General features: G+C 40.9%; 1 protein-coding gene and 1 long non-coding RNA gene across 4 annotated transcripts in view; one reads left to right on the top strand and one right to left on the bottom strand.

Moving 5' to 3' along the window:
- LOC141757237 (uncharacterized) overlaps nucleotides 1-25,153 on the top strand; it is a 32,981-nt gene that overhangs the window by 2,424 nt on the left and 5,404 nt on the right. The window contains exons 2-3 of one of the 3 annotated variants that reach the window (XM_074617591.1): nucleotides 3,062-3,116; nucleotides 4,769-6,949. In XM_074617591.1, the coding sequence (XP_074473692.1) occupies nucleotides 3,109-3,116; nucleotides 4,769-6,101 (1,341 nt within the window). In that variant the 5' untranslated portion in view covers nucleotides 3,062-3,108 and the 3' untranslated portion in view covers nucleotides 6,102-6,949. Of the gene's footprint in view, nucleotides 1-3,061; nucleotides 3,117-4,768; nucleotides 6,950-23,860; nucleotides 24,440-25,153 lie in introns of those variants that run through there. The other 2 variants (XM_074617590.1, XM_074617589.1) reach the window with 2 other exon arrangements.
- On the bottom strand, nucleotides 6,757-7,331 carry LOC141757239 (uncharacterized). Its single transcript, XR_012591610.1, has 3 exons — nucleotides 7,186-7,331; nucleotides 6,938-7,147; nucleotides 6,757-6,874 (listed from the first exon to the last, which is right to left on the bottom strand). It is a non-coding gene; the product is annotated as an uncharacterized LOC141757239 (long non-coding RNA).

The following is a 25,153-nucleotide window of genomic DNA, read 5'->3' as shown; positions in this document are numbered from 1 at the left end:
CCTCCTGTCCTCTGTCCTCCTGTCCTCTGTCCTCCTGTCCTCCTGTCCTCTGTCCTCCTGTCCTCTGTCCTCTGTCCTCCTGTCCTCTGTCCTCCTGTCCTCTGTCCTCTGTCCTCTGTCCTCCTGTCCCCTGTCCTCCTGTCCTCTGTCCTCCTGTCCTCCTGTCCTCCTGTCCTCTGTCCTCCTGTCCTCTGTCCTCCTGTCCTCTGTCCTCCTGTCCTCTGTCCTCTGTCCTCCTGTCCTCTGTCCTCCTGTCCTCTGTCCTCTGTCCTCTGTCCTCCTGTCCCCTGTCCTCCTGTCCTCTGTCCTCCTGTCCTCCTGTCCTCCTGTCCTCTGTCCTCCTGTCCTCTGTCCTCTGTCCTCTGTCCTCCTGTCCTCTGTCCTCCTGTCCCCTGTCCTCCTGTCCTCTGTCCTCCTGTCCTCCTGTCCTCCTGTCCTCTGTCCTCCTGTCCTCCTGTCCTCCTGTCCTCTTGTCCTCCTGTCCTCCTGTCCTCCTGTCCTCTGTCCTCCTGTCCTCTGTCCTCCTGTCCTCCTGTCCTCCTGTCCTCCTGTCCTCCTGTCCTCCTGTCCTCCTGTCCTCTGTCCTCCTGTCCTCCTGTCCTCCTGTCCTCTGTCCTCCTGTCCTCTGTCCTCCTGTCCTCCTGTCCTCCTGTCCTCCTGTCCTCCTGTCCTCCTGTCCTCCTGTCCTCTGTCCTCCTGTCCTCTGTCCTCCTGTCCTCCTGTCCTCTGTCCTCTGTCCTCTGTCCTCCTGTCCTCCTGTCCTCCTGTCCTCCTGTCCCCTGTCCTCTGTCCTCCTGTCCTCCTGTCCTCTGTCCTCCTGTCCTCTGTCCTCTGTCCTCCTGTCCTCTGTCCTCCTGTCCTCTGTCCTCTGTCCTCTGTCCTCCTGTCCCCTGTCCTCCTGTCCTCTGTCCTCCTGTCCTCCTGTCCTCCTGTCCTCTGTCCTCCTGTCCTCTGTCCTCCTGTCCTCTGTCCTCCTGTCCTCTGTCCTCTGTCCTCCTGTCCTCTGTCCTCCTGTCCTCTGTCCTCTGTCCTCTGTCCTCCTGTCCCCTGTCCTCCTGTCCTCTGTCCTCCTGTCCTCCTGTCCTCCTGTCCTCTGTCCTCCTGTCCTCTGTCCTCTGTCCTCTGTCCTCTGTCCTCCTGTCCCCTGTCCTCCTGTCCTCCTGTCCTCCTGTCCTCTGTCCTCTGTCCTCTGTCCTCCTGTCCCCTGTCCTCCTGTCCTCCTGTCCTCCTGTCCTCTGTCCTCTGTCTCCTGTCCTCTGTCCTCCTGTCCTCCTGTCCTCCTGTCCCCTGTCCTCCTGTCCTCTGTCCTCCTGTCCTCCTGTCCTCTGTCCTCTGCTGCAGTAACAGTAGGGCTGATAGAGTGAAGAGGAGCTGTTTGGGTTCAGCTGATGAGTTTAGAGGTGAGAGACGTGACAAACTGACCTGAACAGTGAGACTACTCAGCCTGCTGCAGCTTTAGTTCCAGCTGAGTAACCGAGGGTTACGCTGCTCCTTTATGAAGATAACACATTAATAACACGAAGGCTCACAGCGCATCACCGCTTCACGCCTTCAGGGAACTAAAGTCAGATCACTGCTGACCAGGGAACTAAAGTCAGATCACTGCTGATCAGGAAACTAAAGTCAGATCACTGCTGATCAGGGAACTAAAGGATCACTGCTGATCAGGGAACTAAAGGATCACTGCTGATCAGGGAACTAAAGGATCACTGCTGACCAGGGAACTAAAGTCAGATCACTGCTGACCAGGGAACTAAAGTCAGATCACTGCTGACCAGGGAACTAAAGGATCACTGCTGACCAGGGAACTAAAGTCAGATCACTGCTGACCAGGGAACTAAAGTCAGATCACTGCTGATCAGGGAACTAAAGTCAGATCACTGCTGACCAGGGAACTAAAGTCAGATCACTGCTGACCAGGGAACTAAAGTCAGATCACTGCTGACCAGGGAACTAAAGTCAGATCACTGCTGACCAGGGAACTAAAGTCAGATCACTGCTGACCAGGGAACTAAAGGATCACTGCTGACCAGGGAACTAAAGTCAGATCAATGCTGACCAGGGAACTAAAGTCAGATCACTGCTGATCAGGGAACTAAAGTCAGATCACTGCTGATCAGGGAACTAAAGGATCACTGCTGACCAGGGAACTAAAGGATCACTGCTGACCAGGGAACTAAAGGATCACTGCTGACCAGGGAACTAAAGGATCTCTGCTGACCAGGGAACTAAAGGATCACTGCTGACCAGGGAACTAAAGGATCACTGCTGATCAGGGAACTAAAGGATCACTGCTGACCAGGGAACTAAAGTCAGATCACTGCTGACCAGGGAACTAAAGGATCACTGCTGACCAGGGAACTAAAGTCAGATCAATGCTGACCAGGGAACTAAAGTCAGATCACTGCTGATCAGGGAACTAAAGTCAGATCACTGCTGATCAGGGAACTAAAGGATCACTGCTGACCAGGGAACTAAAGGATCACTGCTGACCAGGGAACTAAAGGATCACTGCTGACCAGGGAACTAAAGGATCTCTGCTGACCAGGGAACTAAAGGATCACTGCTGACCAGGGAACTAAAGGATCACTGCTGATCAGGGAACTAAAGGATCACTGCTGACCAGGGAACTAAAGGATCACTGCTGATCAGGGAACTAAAGGATCACTGCTGACCCTTCCAGACGGACAGAAGCAGAAATTAATAACACGTTTACTTTAACAACAGAAATTCATAGAGAGCTCATCACTGACTCGATACTGTTCTATATCTAATATTTTACAGTTCCCAGTAAAACATGTAAAGTTAAATATGTGAATCTATTTCCCCGTTTCCAGTCGTTATGCTAAGCTAGGCTAACCAGCTGCTGGTTTACCATTTTATACGATAATAATGCAAATGTTATTGTTTTTCTGAAATGCTAAAGTGTGTAGAAGTTGGGCTCAGACTAGACGGGCGTGGCCCTTCAGTGTTTAATCCTGTCGGTTACCGTTCAGTATCTGATGACATCAGAACAGCTGACAGGAAGTGAAGGTTACTGACTAGTTGTTCTATCATCCAGAGAACTCAGACGCTGCTCCATCATCCAGCTGCTGTGAAGACGTTACCATGGCAACGTGAGTAACACTGTAACTCTAAAACAGCCTCATTTGGCTATAGATAGTGATATTTAAATGAAAACCTTTATATAATTACATCAATACATTACTACATTATTACATTACTGTAATATTACATTATTACATCAATACTCTATTATATCTATACATTACTACTAGGGGTGGAACGGTTCACAAAACTCACTGTTAGGTTCATATCACGGTGTTCGGTTCGGTTCATTCATGTTCCAGTGAGGAGGTCTTGTTCTGATTTCAAAACGCTTTTCATTTATTTGGCAAAATAAGTTAACACATGTTTTCCTTAACCAAAGTAAGGCTTCCATAAGGAACATAAACTCTTCTTCATTGTCAAATATTAACTGAAAGAATATTATAGGTCTTCTACAGTCATTAGTGCAAACAAAACATGCAGCTTTGTTATTTTCATATAAATATGATGTCATTATAGACTAAGGCATCATCATACACTGAAGCAGAAGCTCAACCAGAACTAAACTAAACAACAACAACAGTTTAACACATGTCTCCATTCCCTGATTATCAGCTCTTAATGAAAGGTTAGTTTGTCCACTCATAAAGAGCAGTATTTGGAGGAATACGGTTGGATTTCTGTTCCACTGTGTTATTTAAAAATAATGAATAACTATAAAACACGTTACAGAGATTGTGCTGCTGGAAGTACTGTGTTGCTGAAGTGTTGGCAAGAGGGAATATTATAGCGCGGCTCAAGTAACGTTACGTTAATCATATACTGAAATCCAGCGTCCTCCACGACTAGATGTGTTTTCATCCTGTCTGAGTCTGAGTCTGAGTCTGAGTCTGAGTCTGAGTCTGAGTCTGAGTCTGCATGTAGAGGCTGTTTAAATACTGCGGGGAGAAGGAGGAGTGTTGCCGCTTGCATCAACTAGACGTGTTGCACAGTGCTCACACAGTCACCGTTTTAACCACCACTTTTCTCCGTCATTTTCATGGTAACACTAAACCCGTAATGCTCCATACAGCAGAGCCAAACGATGCTGGTGGATCCTCTAACTGGACTTTATCGTGTTCACTCTCCATTTCCTAAACTGACTGACAGCCGCACTTCATCCGTGAAGGAGGCTGGGTCACGCTTCATCAACACATGTGCAGTAAAATCTGGTCTGCACTCACAGAAATAGAGCCAATAGCAACGCCAGCCGCAGCTTCAGTTACACTGCGCATGTGTTAAACCCCGTACCTCCAGACCCATGTCGGCCCGTGACCCAGCCTCCTTCAAGAGGCCTTGACTTGTAGTGTGACAATAAACAGGAGCCAAACTCTACATGAAAAAAATACACAATCGGCCTCATAACTTATTTCAAATGAACCGAACAATTAATACACGACCCGAACCGTGACTAAAGAACCGTGACTAGAGAACCGTGACTAGAGAACCGTGACTAGAGAACCAAACGGTTCGGATTTTTTACCTGAACCGTTCCATCCCTAACATCAATACATTTCTACATTATAGCATTACTTTATTATTACATCAATACATTACTACGTTATTACATACAATTAAATATTTGAATCGATTGACAGCCCTAATTATTACACTCAATGGCATTTTATAATTTATTAGTAGTTTTAGTAGTTTTTGAGCTGATATCTTTACTTTTCTACAGGAACATCTCATCCAAATATGACAACATCACCTGCAAAGTTCTGATCCAGCCAGGATCTCCTGATGTACGCCAGCTGATACCAAAGAAAGAGAACATTGGAAATGTAGAGGGAATTACTCTAAAGAGAGTGACTCTGGGTGAAAAAGATCCAAACAAGACAAACAAAACCATCTTGCTTGTGGGTGAAATCGGAACAGGAAAGTCTACTCTGATCAACGCTCTGGTCAACTACGCCATGGGAGTGGAGTGGGAGGAAGACGTCTGGTTTCAGATCGTAGAGGAAGAGGAGAGAGATCAATCAGAAAGTCAGACATCAGATGTGATCGTGTACGAGATCTTTGGGTTTGAAGGTAAAACTCTGCCGTACTCTCTGACCATCATTGATACTCCTGGATACGGAGACATCAGAGGGACTGAAGGAGATGCCACCGTCACTCAAAGATTATTTCACTTGTTCCGCTTAAATGACGGAGTTCATGAGATCAATGCAGTGGGTCTGGTGCTGAAAGGAGGTGACAATCGACTGAGTGACCGACTGAGGTACATCTTTAACTCAGTGATGTCTCTGTTTGGAAAAGACATGGAGAACATCGTAGCCCTCATCACACACTCCAATGGTGTGACACCTGAAAATGTTCTAGAGGCCCTCAAAGATGCAAACATTAAATGTGCTAAAGATGAAGACGATGAGCCTCTTCATTTCATGTTCAATAACTGCCAGAGCAAACAGAAAACAAAGAAAAATAAGTTTGCTCTAAAAGCTGCCTGGGACTTAACAAAGGACCAGATGGGTCAACTCACTGATTACCTGAAAGAAACGTCACCTCAGAACATGAAAACAACTGTTGAGGTGTTGGATACACGCACCAGACTGACAGCCTGCATCCAAAACCTGCAAGAGAGGATGGAGTTGACTGAACTGAAACAGACAGAAATAAAACAGACTCAGAAAGCTCTGGAGAAACATGAAGAAAAGATGAAGAGCAATGAGAAGTTCACAGTAGAAGTTGATGAGCCCTACAAAGATAAAGTACCTGTAGCAGCAAGTATCAGTGAGAGGAAATGGTGGTGGCTTTGGTTAAATTATGGAGGAGCTACCACCTGTAATGTCTGTGAGGAGAACTGTCACTATCCATGCACACTGGCCTGGTACCCAGGACACTGTGAGGTCATGAAAGGTGGCCGCTGCACTGTATGCACCGGGAACTGTCCTGCATCAGATCATGTGAAAGAAAAGTGGATCTATAAGACCAAGACAAGGAAAGTTAAAAAGACCCTACGAGATGTGAAAGAAAAATATGACAGAACAAGGCAGGAAGTGAGAGCAAGTTGAGTCTTTTGGAAGATCTTAAGAAGGAAATGGAAAAACTTCAGAAAGGAAAGGATCCGTTGTTGGCAGAGTCCTTCCAGCATGTCCTCAAACTGGAGCAGATCGCCCTGAATGTGGACTCACTGTCCACTCACGTCCACGTGGACTTCCTGATTGAGAAGATGAAGGAGAAAGGAGACACAGTGAAGGTCCAGAAACTGGAGGAGATTAAAGCTCGAATGGAGAAAGATGAAGGATTCATAGCAGCGCTGTCGTACGGGTTTGGTCAACTAAAAGCAGCATTAATGAATTAGATGAACAGAATCACTGTGAGCAGACAGCTGAGTAGAAATCAAGTCTACCCTGCTGATTAAAGGTAGTTCATTATAGTTCTATAAGTCTGATGTTGACTGAACTACATAAGAACATTAAAATGTAATCACCTTTTAAATGTAAATGTGTAATTGGTGGAAACAGCGCCCTCTAATGACTGTTTCTGTTTGTTGTTGTAGTTTCATGTTTAATTATCGATAGTTACTTCACTGTACAGATTAACATCACTGATCAATAGTCTCTGGATTCTTCCATCACCCACGCTCATCGTTCTCCTCTCAGCTCCACCATCAGATCACAACACAACATTCAGGGTGTTAACTTCAGTAACCAGGTTACAGTCGGATCATTTCTGAACTGTCATGTAAACCAGAACAGTAGATTTAGAGATGCAAAACAACCTCAAAGAGACGCAAAACAACCACAAAGAGATGCAAAACAACCACAAAGAGATGCAAAACAACCTCAAAGAGACGCAAAACAACCACAAAGAGACTCAAAACAACCACAAAGAGATGCAAAACAACCGCAAAGAGATGCAAAACAACCACAAAGAGACGCAAAACAACCACAAAGAGACACAAAACAACCACAAAGAGACGCGAAACAACCACAAAGAGATGCAAAACAACCTCAAAGAGACGCAAAACAACCACAAAGAGACGCGAAACAACCACAAAGAGATGCAAAACAACCACAAAGAGACGCAAAACAACCACAAAGAGATGCAAAACAACCTCAAAGAGACAAAGCGACCTCTTTGAGGTCATTACACATCAAACACAAACACATGATGTACAAAAACACATTTATTTTCTTTACTTTCTTTGTATGAGTTTAATGTTTTCAGGGTTTATCTAATGTGTTTTTCAGTCAGTACAGGCTGTGATTTATTCTGATGACAGAAGTTAACTGGTGGTGGGACTGTAACACATCACTGACATATAGAATATATACATATATATACTTATATCTACATATAAAGCTGTTAAACTTGATGTTTTCTTCTCATGTTAATCAGTTTGGTACAGAACTATTCTGTTGTGTTGGAGCTCAATCAAACGTTAAACCTCCAGTCATGAAGTCTAATGTACTTTTATCTGATATATAATCAATACATATTCATATATATTATATACTCTGGTGTCTTCATGTGTATTAATGCCTTTTGATCCATTCATGTTGTACAAGCCGCTGTGTTTTAGTGATTGCATTATATTCTGTTATTTTACATGAAATCACGTCCTGACTGATGCAGCTTTCTGTGAATCATTAATTAAACTACTAAACTATAAATCATTATTAAAGTGTTTATCATGCTTTCCACATTAATGTTAACATATAACATATAACAGCATTATAAAGTATAAATCACTGCATTATAAAACACCAATCACCTGTTTTCCTTGATAGAAACCTGATATTGTTGTTATGTTATATCACAAATATTTGACTAAAAAACTATTTCCAATGTCAACAATACTCATTAAATCAAGTTTTCTTTCCCTCCTACAGAGAGTTCAGTCTGTTACTGCGTTATCTTTGATTGGTGATCAGCGTGAGCGTCTTTTGAGGAGAATTATCTGTAAATAAAAAGCCATAATTGAGAGGAGTCTGCAGGTTTTCCTCACAAGGAGACAGCCCCAACAGCCTGAATGTTGTCTGGCTGAGTTCCTCCTGCTGCTGCTGCTTGGAGACTTTAAACGCTGTGACACCTGAAGAACACTTCAGACACTCAGAGGATGAAGGAATCAAACTGAAACTGTCATTTCTATCTCATCCCCAGTGGAAGTTACACCAGACCTACATCCTCTCCTTTACCTATAATAACAAGAACACTAATAAGGAGTTAAATTAGTATTAATGGCTGCATTATTCCCTCTGAGAACTGTAGCTCCTGACTCCGACCACTAGAGGGCAGTGAATGCTTGTGATTTTACACCAATGACAACCGTCAACACTTATTACTGTATATAATAAACCAACAGAATCAAACATCACACAAGTTAGTATTTATTGTATTAGAATGACTCACATTTAAAAGGGACTTAATGGTGATTGATAACTAAATGAATATTGACATTATGAAGAGAGATGTAGATTTATTTGTACAAAGTGCTTTACATCAGACAAAGAGAAACAAAAGGTAATAAAATAGAGGATAAAAACAGTGTAAATGGATTTTGTAATTTTAGAAGTGACAAATTGAAAAGTTTGGATTAAAAAGAGGTAATGAGTCAAAGCAGAAGAAGTGATTTATAGCAGTTAAAAGGTGATTTGTTGATCCACAGATCAATATCATTTATGATTATTAATGATGGGGTGAGCTGCTGTAGGGTTTAGGTCTTCCTCAAGCAAATAAAAGTCAATAAAACTATTAATAACTTCATATTTAAGGGTATAAATGGTTTATTAATGAAACAATCCTACTAGTTTTAACGGGATATGTTTATGGTGTGTTTGTTCAGCAAAGAATATTATAATTTGGTATAAATATACTCTATATTTTTTATATTTAAATCACATTTCCCACTTTAGTAAATATGGTTTTGAGGAGTGGGCCAGCAAGGATTGTACAATAACGATGATTATTAATGGTCTGGGTATCATCGGATAATCTGTAATTCCTTCTGAATTCATAAACGAAAAAACGATTTTTTATTTTTTCGTTTTAAACCAAAAATGAGAAAACGGCTGTTTTCTCATTTTTTTTTCTTCGTTTTTTCGTTATAAATATCTATGTATGTATTTATTTGTGTATTTATTTAGCCTATTTATCTTCTACTGTTACTTTGATCATGTGCTTAAATAATGTTACACTTTTATAGAATGACCAAACTATCTTCTTGGCTTTTATTTTGACATGTTTGCCTTCACTTCCTGGTCACGTGACTGCCGTTCTCCGCTCCTCGATTCAAAACAGAAAATGACAGAAAGAAACTTGAAGAAACTAAATCGGAGCGTTTTTTTTATTTGTTTTTTTCGTTTTTGGTTTGGAAACAAAAAACAAACAGAGCACCACGTGATTCCGTTTTTTCGTTTTTGGTTTAAAACGAAAAAAAAAACAACCCACGTGACTTCCGTTCTTCAATTCAAAACGAATAATGAGAAAAGGAATTCGCAAAAACAAAAAACGCCCCGGATTGGATCCGTTTTTCGTTTTTTGATTCAGAAACCAAAAACGAGAAAATGGCCGTTTTCTCGTTTTTGGTTTTAAACGAACAAATAAAAAAAACGTTTTTTCGTTTTTGAATTCAAAAGGAAAAACAGATTATCCGATGATACCCAGACCATCAATATGATTTTAGTCTTCTAATGCATTATTTTAGATATTTAAGGGGAAAGGTAAATGATATAATATTGAATAATTGTGAGGCTGCATCAGCAGGTTGCTGTATAGAGGCATGACAGGTCATTCAATCATTACCCATAATGCAGTGTGTGGTAGCAGTGGTTTTACACAGCTTCTAATAGGCTCTCTGTCTGTTATGGTGGTCTGTTCCCTTTATAGTGAAATTAAAGCATTCTAACTTTCACAGCAGATTAATGACTTTTTAACTGTGTATTTAATGATGCTTTCTTTTGCACAACAGATATGATAATATAGACAAATTAATCTGCCTAAATGCTTCAGAACTATTCTAGTCTTATTGTTTGATGTTGTTTGATTAAGTATAAGTTTTGTAACCGCAGTAACATCGTAAGTGATAAAATGACTGAGCATGGGATCGTTGCACATTTAGCCTTCAGTGTTTCCTACATTAATTAAGAGTATGGATATTTCTGCCATTTCTTTTATGAGTGTGATATCTGCATTTTATTTTTTAGGTTTGATTTTGGACTTGGGCTGTCAAAGTTAACGTGATAATAACGTGCAATCAATCTCGGGGAGGTTGTATGGCTCAGTTTTAAAGCTAGAGTTGTCGTGGTCTGGCTGTTTGTTATAAGTTAAGATGTCTAATGTTCCTCCTTTGGGTTTATTAGTTTATTATCTTTGGGTTTATTAGTTCTGTTAATGTGATTTTGGTTTGTGTTGGATTTGGTTTCTTTTATATTCTTTCATTCCAGTGTTTCCTGTTTTATTTTGTAGTTCACTCCTCCTGTGTCTTGTCTGGTTCTACTTCCTACCTTTGTTTGTTTTCCCGCCTTTGTTGATTGTCTGCTGCTCTGATTAGTTCCACCTGTGTTTAATCACCCTCTTGTATTTAACCCTGTGTGTTCACCTCTGTCTTGGTCGGTTCGTTTGTCGCTCCAGCCTCGTCTACCTTGTCCCCTGTGTTGCTCGTCCCTCCTGACCTGATCCTAGAGTTCCTCGTGTCCTCTGGTTGGTCATTTTGGTTTTGTTCTCAGTTTGTTTTTTGTTGTTTGTTGGATTTATTCTTTTGTACTTTGTTCCCCTCCCTGCATTTTTGGTTTTTGATGCCTGTTGGTTTTTGTTGTTTTGGATGTTCAGCTTCATTTATTAAAGCTCGCTTTTATTTAAATCTACCTTTCTGCCTGGTAACTCTGCGTTTGGGTTCCCTTTAAACTCACATCCTGACAAGAGTGAAGATCCTGGTATCATCTGAAACTATAGAACCTGATGAATCCATCAGTACCAACCATGTCAGACTACTACTACTACTACTACTGGTTTCATAGTAAACTATAGAACCTGATGGATCCATCGGTACCAACCATGTCAGACTACTACTACTACTAGTACTAGTTTCATAGTAAACTATAAACCTGATGAATCCATCGGTACCAACCAGGTCAGAACTCTACTACTACTACTACTAGTACTAGTTTCATAGTAAACTATAAACCTGATGAATCCATCAGTACCAACCATGTCAGACTACTACTACTACTACTACTAGTACTAGTTTCATAGTAAACTATAGAACCTGATGAATCCATCGGTACCAACCATGTCAGACTAGTACTACTACTACTACTACTACTACTGGTATCATAGTAAACTATAAACCTGATGAATCCATCGGTACCAACCAGGTCAGACTAGCTGGTCATGAAGGAGTTAAATAACGCTCAAAACTTACACTAAATGTTGGAGAGGGAAAACTGTCATGTTCATTTTCAAAGGGGTCCCTTGACCTCTGACCTCCAGATCAGTGAATGTGTGAGGGGGTTTTGTCTGAAAAATGTCCAATAAAAAGTCCTAAAATTGTTTGAAAAAATGTCCTACTTCCGGTTTTGTGTTTCCAGCTGAAGATTAAAACCTTGAAGAGTCGGTGAGTCTCTGACACGTTAATATAATATTAAAGTTACTATGCTGTCCTCACTCAAAGTTGTTGCAGGCAACGTGTTTTTCAGCTGTACAGCCAGCTCAACAATATATTCTCCAGCATCGCATTCTCCAAGGAACAGACGAGTTGTTGTGTTTGGCAGGATTTAATGGAGGAAAATATGTAATATTGTAAAACTGAAAAAGAGCACAAAATACAAACATCAGATAAGTGTGCTTGTAAGTACTAAATAATATTTCTAATACATCAACAGAGAAAAGATCACTGGCATAACTAACAGGTGCATAAAAGTATGTTTACACAAGAACCAATGCTTTAAACATCAATAAATCTCTATGTAGTTGAAAACAAACTAACTATCAAAATACTTTACTCAACCTAAGAAATGGTGACATAAACATGTTCACATAACTGTGATTAGTGGATAACTTACAGATGAAGCCGGTTTTGTGGACTTTGGCACAGGATTAATAAGATTATACACAGATGATTCCCTGAGCAAAAAGGAGCTTCCTGAACACCACCTCCTGTTATTCTTTTGTTTACAATGACCTCACTTCCTCTTCAGTACAGCTATTTGCAGACACCACTAGGTGGTGCCAAAGCACATACAAAGGAAACACAATACACTGGTTCCAATACAGTTACCTTTGGTCCTTTAAGTATATTTTGATTCTAATTCTTTTGATAAGTACTAATACCACACTGTACAAATACTCTGTTATAGTAAAAGTACTAATACCACACTGTACAAATACTCTGTTATAGTAAAAGTACTAATACCACACTGTACAAATACTCTGTTATAGTAAAAGTACTAATACCACACTGTACAAATACTCTGTTATAGTAAATGTACTAATATCACACTGTACAAATACTCTGTTATAGTAAAAGTACTAATATCACACTGTACAAATACTCTGTTATAGTAAAAGTACTAATACCACACTGTACAAATACTCTGTTATAGTAAATGTACTAATATCACACTGTACAAATACTCTGTAAGGTAAAAGTACTAATACCAAACTGTACAAATACTCTGTTATAGTAAAAGTACTAATATCACACTGTACAAATACTGTCAGGTAAAAGTACTAATACCACACTGTACAAATACTCTGTTATAGTAAAAGTACTAATACCACACTGTACAAATACTCTGTTATAGTAAAAGTACTAATATCACACTGTACAAATACTCTGTTATAGTAAAAGTACTAATATCACACTGTACAAATACTCTGTTATAGTAAAAGTACTAATACCACACTGTACAAATACTCTGTTATAGTAAAAGTACTAATATCACACTGTACAAATACTCTGTAAGGTAAAAGTACTGCACTGAAAATGTTCAGTATAAAAGTAGTTTCACAAATTTTCTGTCAATTGACTAATTGTTTGATTAATAGAGTAATTGATTAATTGATTAATTTATTAATTGTCTAATTGATTTATTATCTAATTGATTGATTGTGTAATTGATTAATAGACTGATGGTTTCAGCTGTACTTGTATATATTTATATGTTTTACTGTGTAAAGTCAGTAAAGCTGCCAGATGAATGTAGTACAGTAGATGTCATTCAGTACTTCTCTGTGAATTATTGACATGAGAATACTTTGATTGATTTTCACCACCAGTCCTTTGAATAATGAACGTTGTGTGTTTGTGCCGGCAGCGATGGCGGGGACGTCGAGACACGATCGAGAGATGGCGATGAACGCCAAGCGTCAGCTGAAGGAGTGTTCTGACCCGGTGGAGAGACTCCGGCTGCAGTGTCTGACCAGAGGATCGTCTGGTATCAAAGGTCTGGGCAGGTGAGCTCCTCGTACATCCTTACTTATTATATACTTTATATATATTATCGTTCTTCCAAACTCAACATCAATGTTTTAGTATAGAATGTTGAGAATGTCATTAAAAAAGGTCAGTGTAGTATTTAGAAAATTTTATTAAAAAAAGTTATAGTATGTCGAACATTTAAGAAAAATAAGTCGTAGTATAAGTTCTGGAAAATTTCATGAAAAAAAGTCATAGTATAGTATGTCGAAAATTTAATTAGAAAAAGTTATAGTATGTTGAAAATTTTATAAAAAAAAGTCATAGTATACTTTCTCGAAACTTTCATAAAAAAAAATCAGTATAGTATGTTGAAATTTGTTAAAAAAAAGTCATAGAATAGTATGTCAAAAATTTCATGAAAAAAAGTCATAGTATACGTTCTCGAAAATTTCATGAAAAAAGTCAGTGTATTTAGAACATTTTATTAAAAAAAGTCATAGTATAGTATGTCGAACATTTCATAAAAAAAAAGTCAGTGTAGTATTTAGAAAATTTCATTGAAAAAAGTCATAGTATAGTATGTCGAACATTTAATAAAAAGAAGTCATAGTATACGTTCTCGAAACTTTCATAAAAAAAAAATCAGTGTAGTACCAGCAATTTAGAGGCCAGAAATTTTATTTAATTCTATTTCGGTTTTCCTCATTACTTCCCCCCTTGTCACATGGGCAAACCCATGTGCATCCTAAATCATAAGGTGCAAGAGAATAAAGGGCTCTAATAAGAGGCCTTCATGATTTCTCCACCGGTCTTTCACATCAGTCGACGCCCCCCTTGACACCCAAAGATCCCTTTCGGTCGGCGAGACAGTGTTTTGTAGGTCGCGTAGATCAGTTTCCGTGACCTTGTCTTCAAGGCAACATTCAAACCCGGGATTCTTTTTCCTGGTGCCGATGTTATTTAGGATTAGAATAGATGTGGGGAAGGCCAAAGCCGCTACTTGGGCAGTTACATCGGTATTATAATGTGGTAGACTGTAGGTCCTGTCTTAGTTTGTGTCACTTCTGTGTATCCACAAACGTTTTTCAGTATCTGTTACCCTATCTTGAGCTAATATTAGAAAATTAAGAGCGGTTAGGGGTGCACAGTCATCTGCTATGAGTACCGGGGCTATTATGCAGCCCAGTGCTGCCTGTTTAGCAGCTTCATCTGCCAAATTATTTCCTTTAGCTATCAAAGAGTTGGTCTTTTGATGTGCGTGACATTTGATTATTGCTAGAGCAGTTGGGAGATGCAATGCTTCCAAAAGATGGGAAATGGCTTCTCCATGCGTTAACGGAGTGCTGTCTGCTCTGAAGAATCCTCACTGTTTCCAAATGTTAGCATGAACATGACAAACTCCATAAGCGTAGGCAGAGTCTGTATAATCTTTAAGACGTTTACCAGTGGCCAAGGTACAGGCGGCTGCTCGAGCTTTGATTTCAGCTAATTGAGCAGAGCAGGGCTGATCAACCTGGCGGGACTGCAATGTGGTAAAGGTACCATCTTGGTCATTCAATTGCACTATGCCGTACCCTGCGCGGGTTCCGGTCGCGTCACGAAAACATGAGCCATCTACAAACAATGTGAGATCGGCTGGGATCGGCTGATTATGAAGGTCTTTTCGTGCTCGCATAAATTTCTCTGTTTGTACACAATCGTGTGGTGTACCATCTACTGGCAAAACCATCTTTGTTGCGGGGTTTACTGTGTTACATCGTTGGATGATGAGCTCTGGGGCGGAGAGTATTATCTCATATCCGGTGCGTCTAGCTTGCGTTAAAACAAATGGAATACTTGTGAATAGTGCATGTAATTGATGTGACGTATACAGAACCACTGCGTGTCCCATAGTGAGTGACGAAGCTTTTTGGTACGCAAATGCAGCTGCTGCCAGTCCCTGGTAGCAGGGTGGCAAACCAGTTTCAATGTTATCAAGTTTAGTGCTGTAGTACGCTAATGGCTGTTGGTGTATTCTGCATTAGTACAGCGCATGCGTATCCAGCTCTCTCTGTTACGTAGAGGTGGAAAGGCTTTGTGTAATCTGGGTTTCCCAGTGCCGGTGCAGTTTGCATGTCATTTTTCAACGCTTGAAAGGCTCCCAGAGCCTCTTCCGTCCAGATGAGACGGGCAGAGCTGCTTTTATTAAAGCTCTTAAAGGTGTAGTTTTTATCGCATAGTCACATATCCAGGGCCTGCTAAACCCAGTCATTCCCAAAAAGGACAACATTTGTCCTATAGTGTTAGGTTGTGGAGCTTTTGTTATAGTTTCCACTTGTGATGGCGAAATGTGCCTTTTTTCCCCACTTAGTTGTCTGCCAAGATATTCTACCGTCTGCTGGCAGAACTGAAGTTTATCCCTACTTACTTTATGTCCTCCTTCTGCCAGTGTAGTTAGCACTGCGATGGAGTCAGTCTCACATTGAGCTTTTGAGGGGCTGCATATTAACAATTCGTCAGCGTATTGTAAGATGGTACTTGGGACATCTAGATTTTGAAGGTCCTGCATCAACACGCGGTTGAATAATGTGGGGCTTTCACTGAAACCTTGTGGTAATCTTGTGTACGTGTATTGTTGTCCTTCGTACGTGAAGGCAAACAGGTGCCTTGAGTCTGGGTGTACTGGTACGCTGAAAAAAGCAGAGCAGAGGTCAATTACAGTATACCATCTTGCTTCAGGTGGGATGTTAGAGAGCAGAGTGTGTGGATCGGGAACAATAGGTACTTCAGCATTTATAGTAGCATTAATTGCTCTTAGATCATGTACCAATCGGTAATCTTTGGAATGTGGTTTCTTTATAGGAAAAATTGGGGTATTGCACGGACCATTGGTTCTAACCAATACTCCTGCTTTTACCAACCCCTCAATGGTAGGTCGTATTCCTGCAATGGCATGTGGTAGAAGTGGATACTGCTTTTGGCAGGGCAACTTGGCCCCTGTTTTTATCTTAATTTTAGCTGGTGCTGCTGATTTTACAAAACCCACGTCAGTTTTGTGTTGTGACCATAGGTGCGCTGGAACTTGATCCAACAAATGTTCTTATTCTGTTGTTACTGACATCTGTGTTTTAGGTCTGTTTTCCAACAGGACTTTCCCGTTTCTTCTCTTCATCTGCGCTGGAAAGCGTGTAGAAATTTGGTTGGACATTGTTCATCTCCCAGTGTTTCTCCTTCCAGTTTGGACATTTCCATTTTCTCGGCGTCTTAGTTGCTCCCACAACTTTGTTCGGAATCCATCGAATCCCACTTTGTCCGCCGTATGTCCTGTCACAGCTCTAGTCAGTCCTGCACTGTTGAATACTTCATCTGTGATGGTTCTTCCAGACACGTGCATCAGCAGAGCCTTGAGGTCTCCTAGGGCTAGTCGTATTCAAACCGTACTTTCTTCCACAGCTGTTATCCACTTGTTAGCTCCTCCAGTGAGATCTGGCAGTCTATTGGCCAAGCCAATCATGTCCATAAAAGACCAGGGCACGTACACTTCGCCACCTGTTTTGTCCAGTATTGGGCATATTCTCGCCTGTGCCTGTTCCTCTTGTCCTTCTCGAAGCCAGCTCCACTGGAATTGATCTTGCGACTGTGTTAGTGGGTCGCGAGGATATGATTGGTTTCGGGTTCGTAAGGTGTGTTGTTCTTGGTATTCTCTCTCACGAGCCGCACGCTTTCCGTCCTCGTATGCTTTTATCATGTCACTGTTCTCTGCTGTTGTGCGATCCATCTGATTATTGATGTCCTCTATTCTGTTACTTCCGTCTCTTCCCAATCTCTGATATCGTAGGCAGGCGTGACTGTTCAAGGAGTTGGCGGCGCTCTGCACTTTTGCTGTCTCTTGATGATCTGCGGGATCTGGTTTTCTGCTGCTTAAGTGATTTATAGTGCTGTCTGTCATGTTTTTGGAACTGGTCCAAGCCTGATGTATCTTCATCAGTAGTGGGTTCTGATTCTGACTCAGTGGTATCTTCTCTAGTCGCCTTCCTTTCTCTGCTTCTGCTGGTCCTAGGGGATGGTCTGCCATCGCTTCCATTGTCGTCATCATTCTTTCGTAGTTTGAGTTTCACGGTGAATTTTCCAGACATGTTTCCTGCCATATCCATCTCCCCTACTGTGTCACTGTCTTCACAATCTGAGTTCGGTGCCCTCACAGGGTACAGTCCTTTTGCTTGACGATTTTGTTTATTGTAAGGAGGAGGATGCTCGGGCAAAGGCGGTGCTGTGGAGGTCACTTTTTGTTCTTCCTCTTTGTCTTTTCAATTAGCGTCATTTATCTTTTGTAGCTTTCTTGTTTAAACCTGTCTCTCTTTCGTCGGTTAGTTCTTTTGTTTTTCTTTTTTCTTATTATCTTGGGTCTCTTTGTTTCTAATTTGTGTTTCCACCTCTTCACAACGTGCCATTTCGAAACTTCCTTCCTTAGGCCAGCGGGAGTTACCTGCTGTCCTCCTATACCACTTGGTCATGCACTGGTGAATACACCGTCTGTGACTCGGATGACGTGATATAATCGGTTCTACCGGATTTTTTCCTGAGCTATATGGTTTTCCCTGCTCGGTCCCCATGAAGCCTTGTGTGGCCTGTGATGCCAGGGCTTTCTGGAGGTGTTTAAACGTTTTATTCAAAGGGGGAGATGCTCAAAATAAATTCTTGCACTTCCCTTAATATATATTTTATTAGTATCTGTTACTCTTTCTGGGAATGTGGGCGTTTATTAGCAGAGTTTAGTTAGATTTTATTTCAACTTTCTCTGAGAAAGGTCACCACGGTAACCGATCTTATTATTATATATGTATTTATCTTAGTATCTATTAGAAATATATAATAATAATAATAAATAAAAAACCCTATTCTTTTCCGAGGGTCATACGGGTACTGCAGTTACACAACTCCACTTTATTTGTCCTGGTTTATAGTTATTTATCTTATGTGTATGCGTTTATCGTAACCAGGCTCATTTCAGTGGCTCATCGTTTCATTCTTTTTACTGTATCTCCCGGAAATCCCTCTTTTGCAGAGAAAACAAGCGTCCACTCCTACCGGCCGTGTCATCACGCCTAACGGCGTGAGTGACAACAGTATCCCAGAGAGGGTGCGCTTCCATCTCTGATCCAGAGAAATTCCCAAAATCAACAGCTTATGTTTCCCCCACAGAATATACTACGCCCGCCGTGTAATTAGGGCCCGAGCACGAAAGTGCCAGGACCCAACGGTGTCCTGGCACGAAGTGCAAGGAACCTATTGTTTTTCTGGGGATTATTATTATTTTTCCGCTGGTAGATCGCGTTTTTGACGACCTTAGCCATCCCCAAAAACTCACCAAAAGTGGAGTATGCGTCAGAACTGGTGGGAAATTCAATGTTCTGGAGTGACTGGGCTCGGGTGTCTCCAGAGGGCTCCATAGCGCCCCCTAACGTACGCAGTTTTTCAGAGAAAGTTTCTTCGATCTTCACGAAATTCAAGTATGTCATTGCTCACGCCCTCATACCTGGATTAAATGATTTTGAGATTTCTTCGGCAAACAGGAAGTCAGCCATGTTGGACTTCCTGCGTGATTTTAGAATTTACGAACGCATATTTGAAGACTTTAGGATGCACAAAAATTTATGAAACTTTACACACACATCCAAACTAGTAATTACTTAATTTTAGTGGTGAAATTTTGCTTGGGCGTGGCATGTTGGCTCTCTAGCGCCCCCTTATGTCTTGTTTCTTGTGAACATACCTTTAGGTACTCGGAATCTCATGAAATTTGGCAAAATGATAGACACCTGTGAACTTTATGTAAATGCATAGCCATTAGGCTCAGTGTGTTTAGCCGGCTCTATAGCGCCCCCTAACGTGTTGAAATTTTAACTTTGTCAAAGTTGATCCGATATTCATGAAATTTGGTATGCATATCCCACTCATCATTTGAAACATATTCCTCATTGGGTTTCATTAGCCCCGCCCACCCAGAAGTCGGCCATATTGGATTTTATGTACGATTTTCCCAATTTTTGCGTTTTATTGGCTGCGTACTTTAACGAACTTTTTTTTTTAACGAAGTTTTCTATTTCTGCAGTCACCGGGTGGATCAGTCTGCTCAATTTTATTTCTTTAAATACTTTTTATTTATTATATAGTCAGTTTTATAAACGATACTCTTATTTTATTTCTTTAAATACTTTATTATTCTCTTTTCCTGCTTTTAATGCTATCTTCTCAGTGTTTATTCTACTACACGAGTTATATTCCTCACACTCTGTTTTACACGAGACAGAGAGGGTGACAAATGGGAGAGGACATGAAGCAGGGGTGCAGGAGTAGGATGAAAAAAGGTGGGGGCTTGTAAAGAGGCCCAAGGGGAGAGGAGGGTGGGGGCTTGTAAAGAGGCCCGAGGGGAGGGGAGGGGAGAGGAGGGTGGGGGCTTGTAAAGAGGCCCGAGGGGAGAGGAGGGTGGGGGCTTGTAAAGAGGCCCGAGGGGAGAGGAGGGTGGGGGCTGAGTTTAGAGACCCAACAGGATCCACCAAGCGCACTGTGGCCAGGAACAACTCCCCGATTACTGGGAAGAGAGAGAGAGAGAGAGAGAGAGAGAGAGAGAGAGAGAGAGAGAGAGAGAGAGAGAGAGAGAGAGAGAGAGAGAGAGAGAGAGAGAGAGAGAGAGAGAGAGAGAGAGAGAGAGAGAGAGAGAGAGAGAGAGAGAGAGAGAGAGAGAGAGAGAGAGAGACAGACTAGCAGCTGTAATAGCTAATACAAGTAGGACTGATAACACAGAACCACATTAATGTTAACATATAACAGCATTATAAAGTATAAATCACTGCATTATAAAACACCAATCACCTGTTTTCCTTGATAGAAACCTGATATTGTTGTTATGTTATATCACAAATATTTGACTAAAAAACTATTTCCAATGTCAACAATACTCATTAAATCAAGTTTTCTTTCCCTCCTACAGAGAGTTCAGTCTGTTACTGCGTTATCTTTGATTGGTGATCAGCGTGAGCGTCTTTTGAGGAGAATTATCTGTAAATAAAAAGCCATAATTGAGAGGAGTCTGCAGGTTTTCCTCACAAGGAGACAGCCCCAACAGCCTGAATGTTGTCTGGCTGAGTTCCTCCTGCTGCTGCTGCTTGGAGACTTTAAACGCTGTGACACCTGAAGAACACTTCAGACACTCAGAGGATGAAGGAATCAAACTGAAACTGTCATTTCTATCTCATCCCCAGTGGAAGTTACACCAGACCTACATCCTCTCCTTTACCTATAATAACAAGAACACTAATAAGGAGTTAAATTAGTATTAATGGCTGCTTTATTCCCTCTGAGAACTGTAGCTCCTGACTCCGACCACTAGAGGGCAGTGAATGCTTGTGATTTTACACCAATGACAACCGTCAACACTTATTACTGTATATAATAAACCAATAGAATCAAACATCACACAAGTTAGTATTTATTGTATTAGAATGACTCACATTTAAAAGGGACTTAATGGTGATTGATAACTAAATGAATATTGACATTATGAAGAGAGATGTAGATTTATTTGTACAACGTGCTTTATATAAGACATAATGAGAAACAAAACGTAATAAAATAGAGGATAAAAAGAGTGTAAATGGATTTTGTAATTTTAGAAGTGACAAATTGTAAAGTTTGGATTAAAAAGAGGTAATGAGTCAAAGCAGAAGAAGTGATTTATAGCAGTTAAAAGGTGATTTGATGATCCACACTATCACCTCATTTATGATTATTAATGATAGAACTGTCATTTAATCATACATTATTTATAATAATCTTTGGCTCAGTGGGCTGGTGAACAAGTTAACTTCTGAACTTCCCTGTCGGTCCGTTTGTCCACGTTTTCTTCCATCTTTCTTCGTTCCGAGCTGTTGTCTGTGTGTTGTGTTGTCTGTCCATCATTTTCAGCTGTAAAATACAAATGAATAAAAAGAGGTGAATCAAATAGTTACACCTTAAATGTATAGGCCTTCCTTAAAAGACATTAACATGTTTAATAGTTGGATTCAACTGAACTGAGGTCAGCGTCTGTACTGCTTATAACAATAATCAGATGGGAAAGCACACCTTGAATACAAATAAAATAAATGAGTAACTTACTAATGTACACATTTACACCCTGTAGCTGAACTATAGTTTTAGATTTATTTTAAAGATTATTTTGTGGGCATTTTGTGTATATAATGGAGAAGGGAGAGAGACGAGGGGTGGCATGTAGTGTCCAGGCCCATAGGCCACCTGGACACTGTCGGGGATACAGAGATGCTTTTACATCTCGTATCATAAAAACCTGCAGGATATTGTTGATAGTTTGGTAGAGCAGAGACAGACTGCACCTCCAGAGGACGTCCTCTCTCCATAGACAACCAGAGACTGGACAGAGTTCAGAGGGTGTTATTCAGTGGCTGCCATGTTAGCTGAACTATCGTGTTCATTGCCATTGCTCAAACCTAGTTATTCTATAACTAATAATAATAATTAGGTCGTCTAAGGTGTAAAGAAGAGACAACAGAAACTAGAATGATCGGTGACTCCAAACTAAACTCTGTTCACTGAAAAACTACTTTTAAAGGTTGTTTGTGGTCCAGTACATTAACAGCACAGGAAATAAAACTTAAAGCTGAAGAAGGCGAGATCAGAGCAAATATGATTAAAAAAAGTTATTTTTATAAAACGGTCGCTATATGGTGACAGAAGTGCACGAAACAGGTACCCTGAAAAAAATCATGTTCCTCTGTGTCCTCCGGTGCTCCTAACGACATCTGCAAGACACAGACCGGAGGAAAACAAGCAGTCAGAGCTGATCTGAGGTCTGCTGTCCAGCTGCTGTCTATGAGAGCCGGCTGTCAATCACTCTGAACTCCGACCAAACGGTCAAACTAGGCAGCGCTGATCAGATATGAATCAATATTCTGTTACGTTAATGTCTATTTCTCTCCTCAGAGGTTCTCAGAATCATCTTGTAGTGCACGGTTTAGCTGTAACATTAGAACATTTGTGACGCCGGCGCCATGTTGAGATCAGGTTGAGATGGCTTGAAGGAATGGCAAGTTCTGGTCACATGACCGGAGCTCAGCCAATAGGAACGCTCTCTCTCTGAAATGACCTGTGATTGGTCAAAGTCTCCCGTCACGGGCTAGATGTTCTAAAGTCTGTAAACAGAGCCATGAGGAGGAGCAGGAGTCTAGTTATCTCTCAGAACACTTGAATTACAATATGCTGAAAGGTTATTATGGGATGTCTGTCCAATGATGCTAAAAATATACTGCCTACTGAAGCTTTAAAAGTCACTTTGAATGATTAACTACTGATAATGTAGAACAACAAAGATTTTAATTTCGGGAAGGCTTAGGTTGTATTTCGGGGCGGTCCCGGGAGGATGGTTTAAAATGTTAGTTTAGAGCCCTGCAAAGAAAACCCACCTGAGGAAGTGCTGCTTTAACCTCCACAACTGGGAGGAGGTGACTCTCAACAGAATGTAAGTAGCAGGATGGTCTATGAAGGCACAGCAAGAAAAGGACCTCCACCGCGCCGCAGAAGAGAAGAGGCATCTAAGAAAGGAGAGATGCACCACCAAAACCACTCCTCAAACCACCACTACCGTGACAACCACCCACAAATGCCCCCATTGCAACAGAACCTGTGGATCAAGGATCTGCCTCTACAGCCATCTGAAGACCCACAAATGACCAGACCCACCAGCAGGAGGACAATCCTACTCGACCTCGAATGATCGCACATGATGATGACATTATGACCACGAGCCTCCACGTCAAAACAATGCGAGCATGATGATAGAGAAATCTGTCAGTATCAGTCCCGCCTCCACATGATCTATATGAATGTGTGTGAACGATCGGAGGTTGTGTCCTGCTGAGTAGATAGAGAAGAGTCGTCTTCAGGGTCTGACAAATATTAGCAAAATAATTGATGACAAAACACACAAACGGGACATCCTCATTAGACAGGAAACACCGGTGGCAGCAACTTCCTGATTGTGCAGTAAGCATGAAACAGTCAACTGAAAGCTCTGCAGTTTACATATACGCCACACAGTTTAGCATGTTTATGGGCTTACTGAATGAATTATCTATATTTACATTGTGCTTTTTATAGCCGAACCATCTCTAAGAAAACACTCTAAAACAGGCAATGATGTCAAAGTAACAGGCCTTTTATGTCATCTGAGGAAAATGTAGAGTGTTCAAATGTAATCTCATAAAACAGAGTTTTTGATGAGAAACCTAGTGGAGTGGAGGGGTCGTCACAATACTGTAGTTTGAAGGAGATGTTTTCACATCAATATAAAATAGATAATGGAGAGAATTATGACCTGTTTAACTTCCTAACACTAGCTCTAAGCAGCTTTACATCATGTCTGAAAACTGCGGTGAACCCAGAGTTAGACCCTCGTCAGTTTACGTATAGACGAGGAAGGAGCTCTGATGATGCAGTTAGTAGCATCACTCACTTAGTCCTTAGACACCTGGAAGATACTAAGGCATATGCACGTTCACGTTTCCTTGATTTTTAGTTCAGCTTTTAATACTCTTCAGTCTTATTTATTGCTGGACAAACTGAAACAGATGAATTTAAATCCTTTTATAACACGGCTCACACAGAAAGTTAAAAGAGAGTAAAATGAGGACACATTTATCATCAGTCTAGAGATAAAGACAGACTTTCTCTCTAATCACCTGCAGGTATTTTTATCTTTATACAGTATACTTCTATATAATTGTTTATGGCTTTGAGCTTTTCCCTTTGGGGGTTAATAAAGGCGTAACTTATCTAAGAGAACTCTCCTCCCTCCTGTCGCTTCCTGTTTATCTTGAAGTCAAACTGTTTCTCTGAAATCACGTGACAACAGAATCTTTAAAAGCACCTTTCAACAACAAAGAAACTCTGTCTCTTCCTCATCCTCCTCCTCATCAGAGACCAACAGCACAGGTAAGAGCTCTTTCAAATGTTCCCATCAGCAGTTATCACCAGATAATAATAATAATAATAATAATAACTGAACATGCTACTTTAAGTTAACAATTGTTTTCTTTAATTGAGTTTTCATTCAGAATCAATAATTCTGAAACATGAGAGACTGAACATTTCTCAGCTTTAAAGAACAGACCTGTGTTTTAGTGATATAGATCAGTGGTTCTATAACTGTTTTCACCTCAGAAAACATTTGTCTCTCCAAGTCCCACCATTATGACCGATGTTAAAATACAGTAACGTGCACAGTTCACACAGGAGGCACATTTATACCTAATAAGAATATTACTTATTGTTGACTGCAAGGAGCAGCCTCTCTCACTAGACCTGCACCAGATGAGGAACATCTGCAATAACACTGTTCAATACTGCGATGACGAGATGACTTCAGATAAATAAACAAATATTGAAGTGAGCATATTAGCTATACATATTCATACTGTATTTAATATATAACTGGGCTAAATGTTGTTTCTAGAGCAGCAACAGTAAAGTTTACAACAGTCACCATAGAAACTCATTAATATCTCACTGTCTTAATATCTCCTGTCCTCTGTCCTCTGTCCTCCTGTCCTCTGTCCTCTGTCCTCCTGTCTTCCTGTCCTCTGTCCTCCTGTCCTCTGTCCTCTGTCCTCTGTCCTCTGTCCTCTGTCCTCCTGTCTTCCTGTCCTC

The sequence above is a fragment of the Sebastes fasciatus genome, chromosome 19 (genome assembly GCF_043250625.1).
Source record: "Sebastes fasciatus isolate fSebFas1 chromosome 19, fSebFas1.pri, whole genome shotgun sequence".
NCBI lineage: Eukaryota > Metazoa > Chordata > Actinopteri > Perciformes > Sebastidae > Sebastes > Sebastes fasciatus.
Note: the sequence above shows the minus strand (reverse complement) of the source record. Positions and strands in the feature narration are given on the sequence as shown.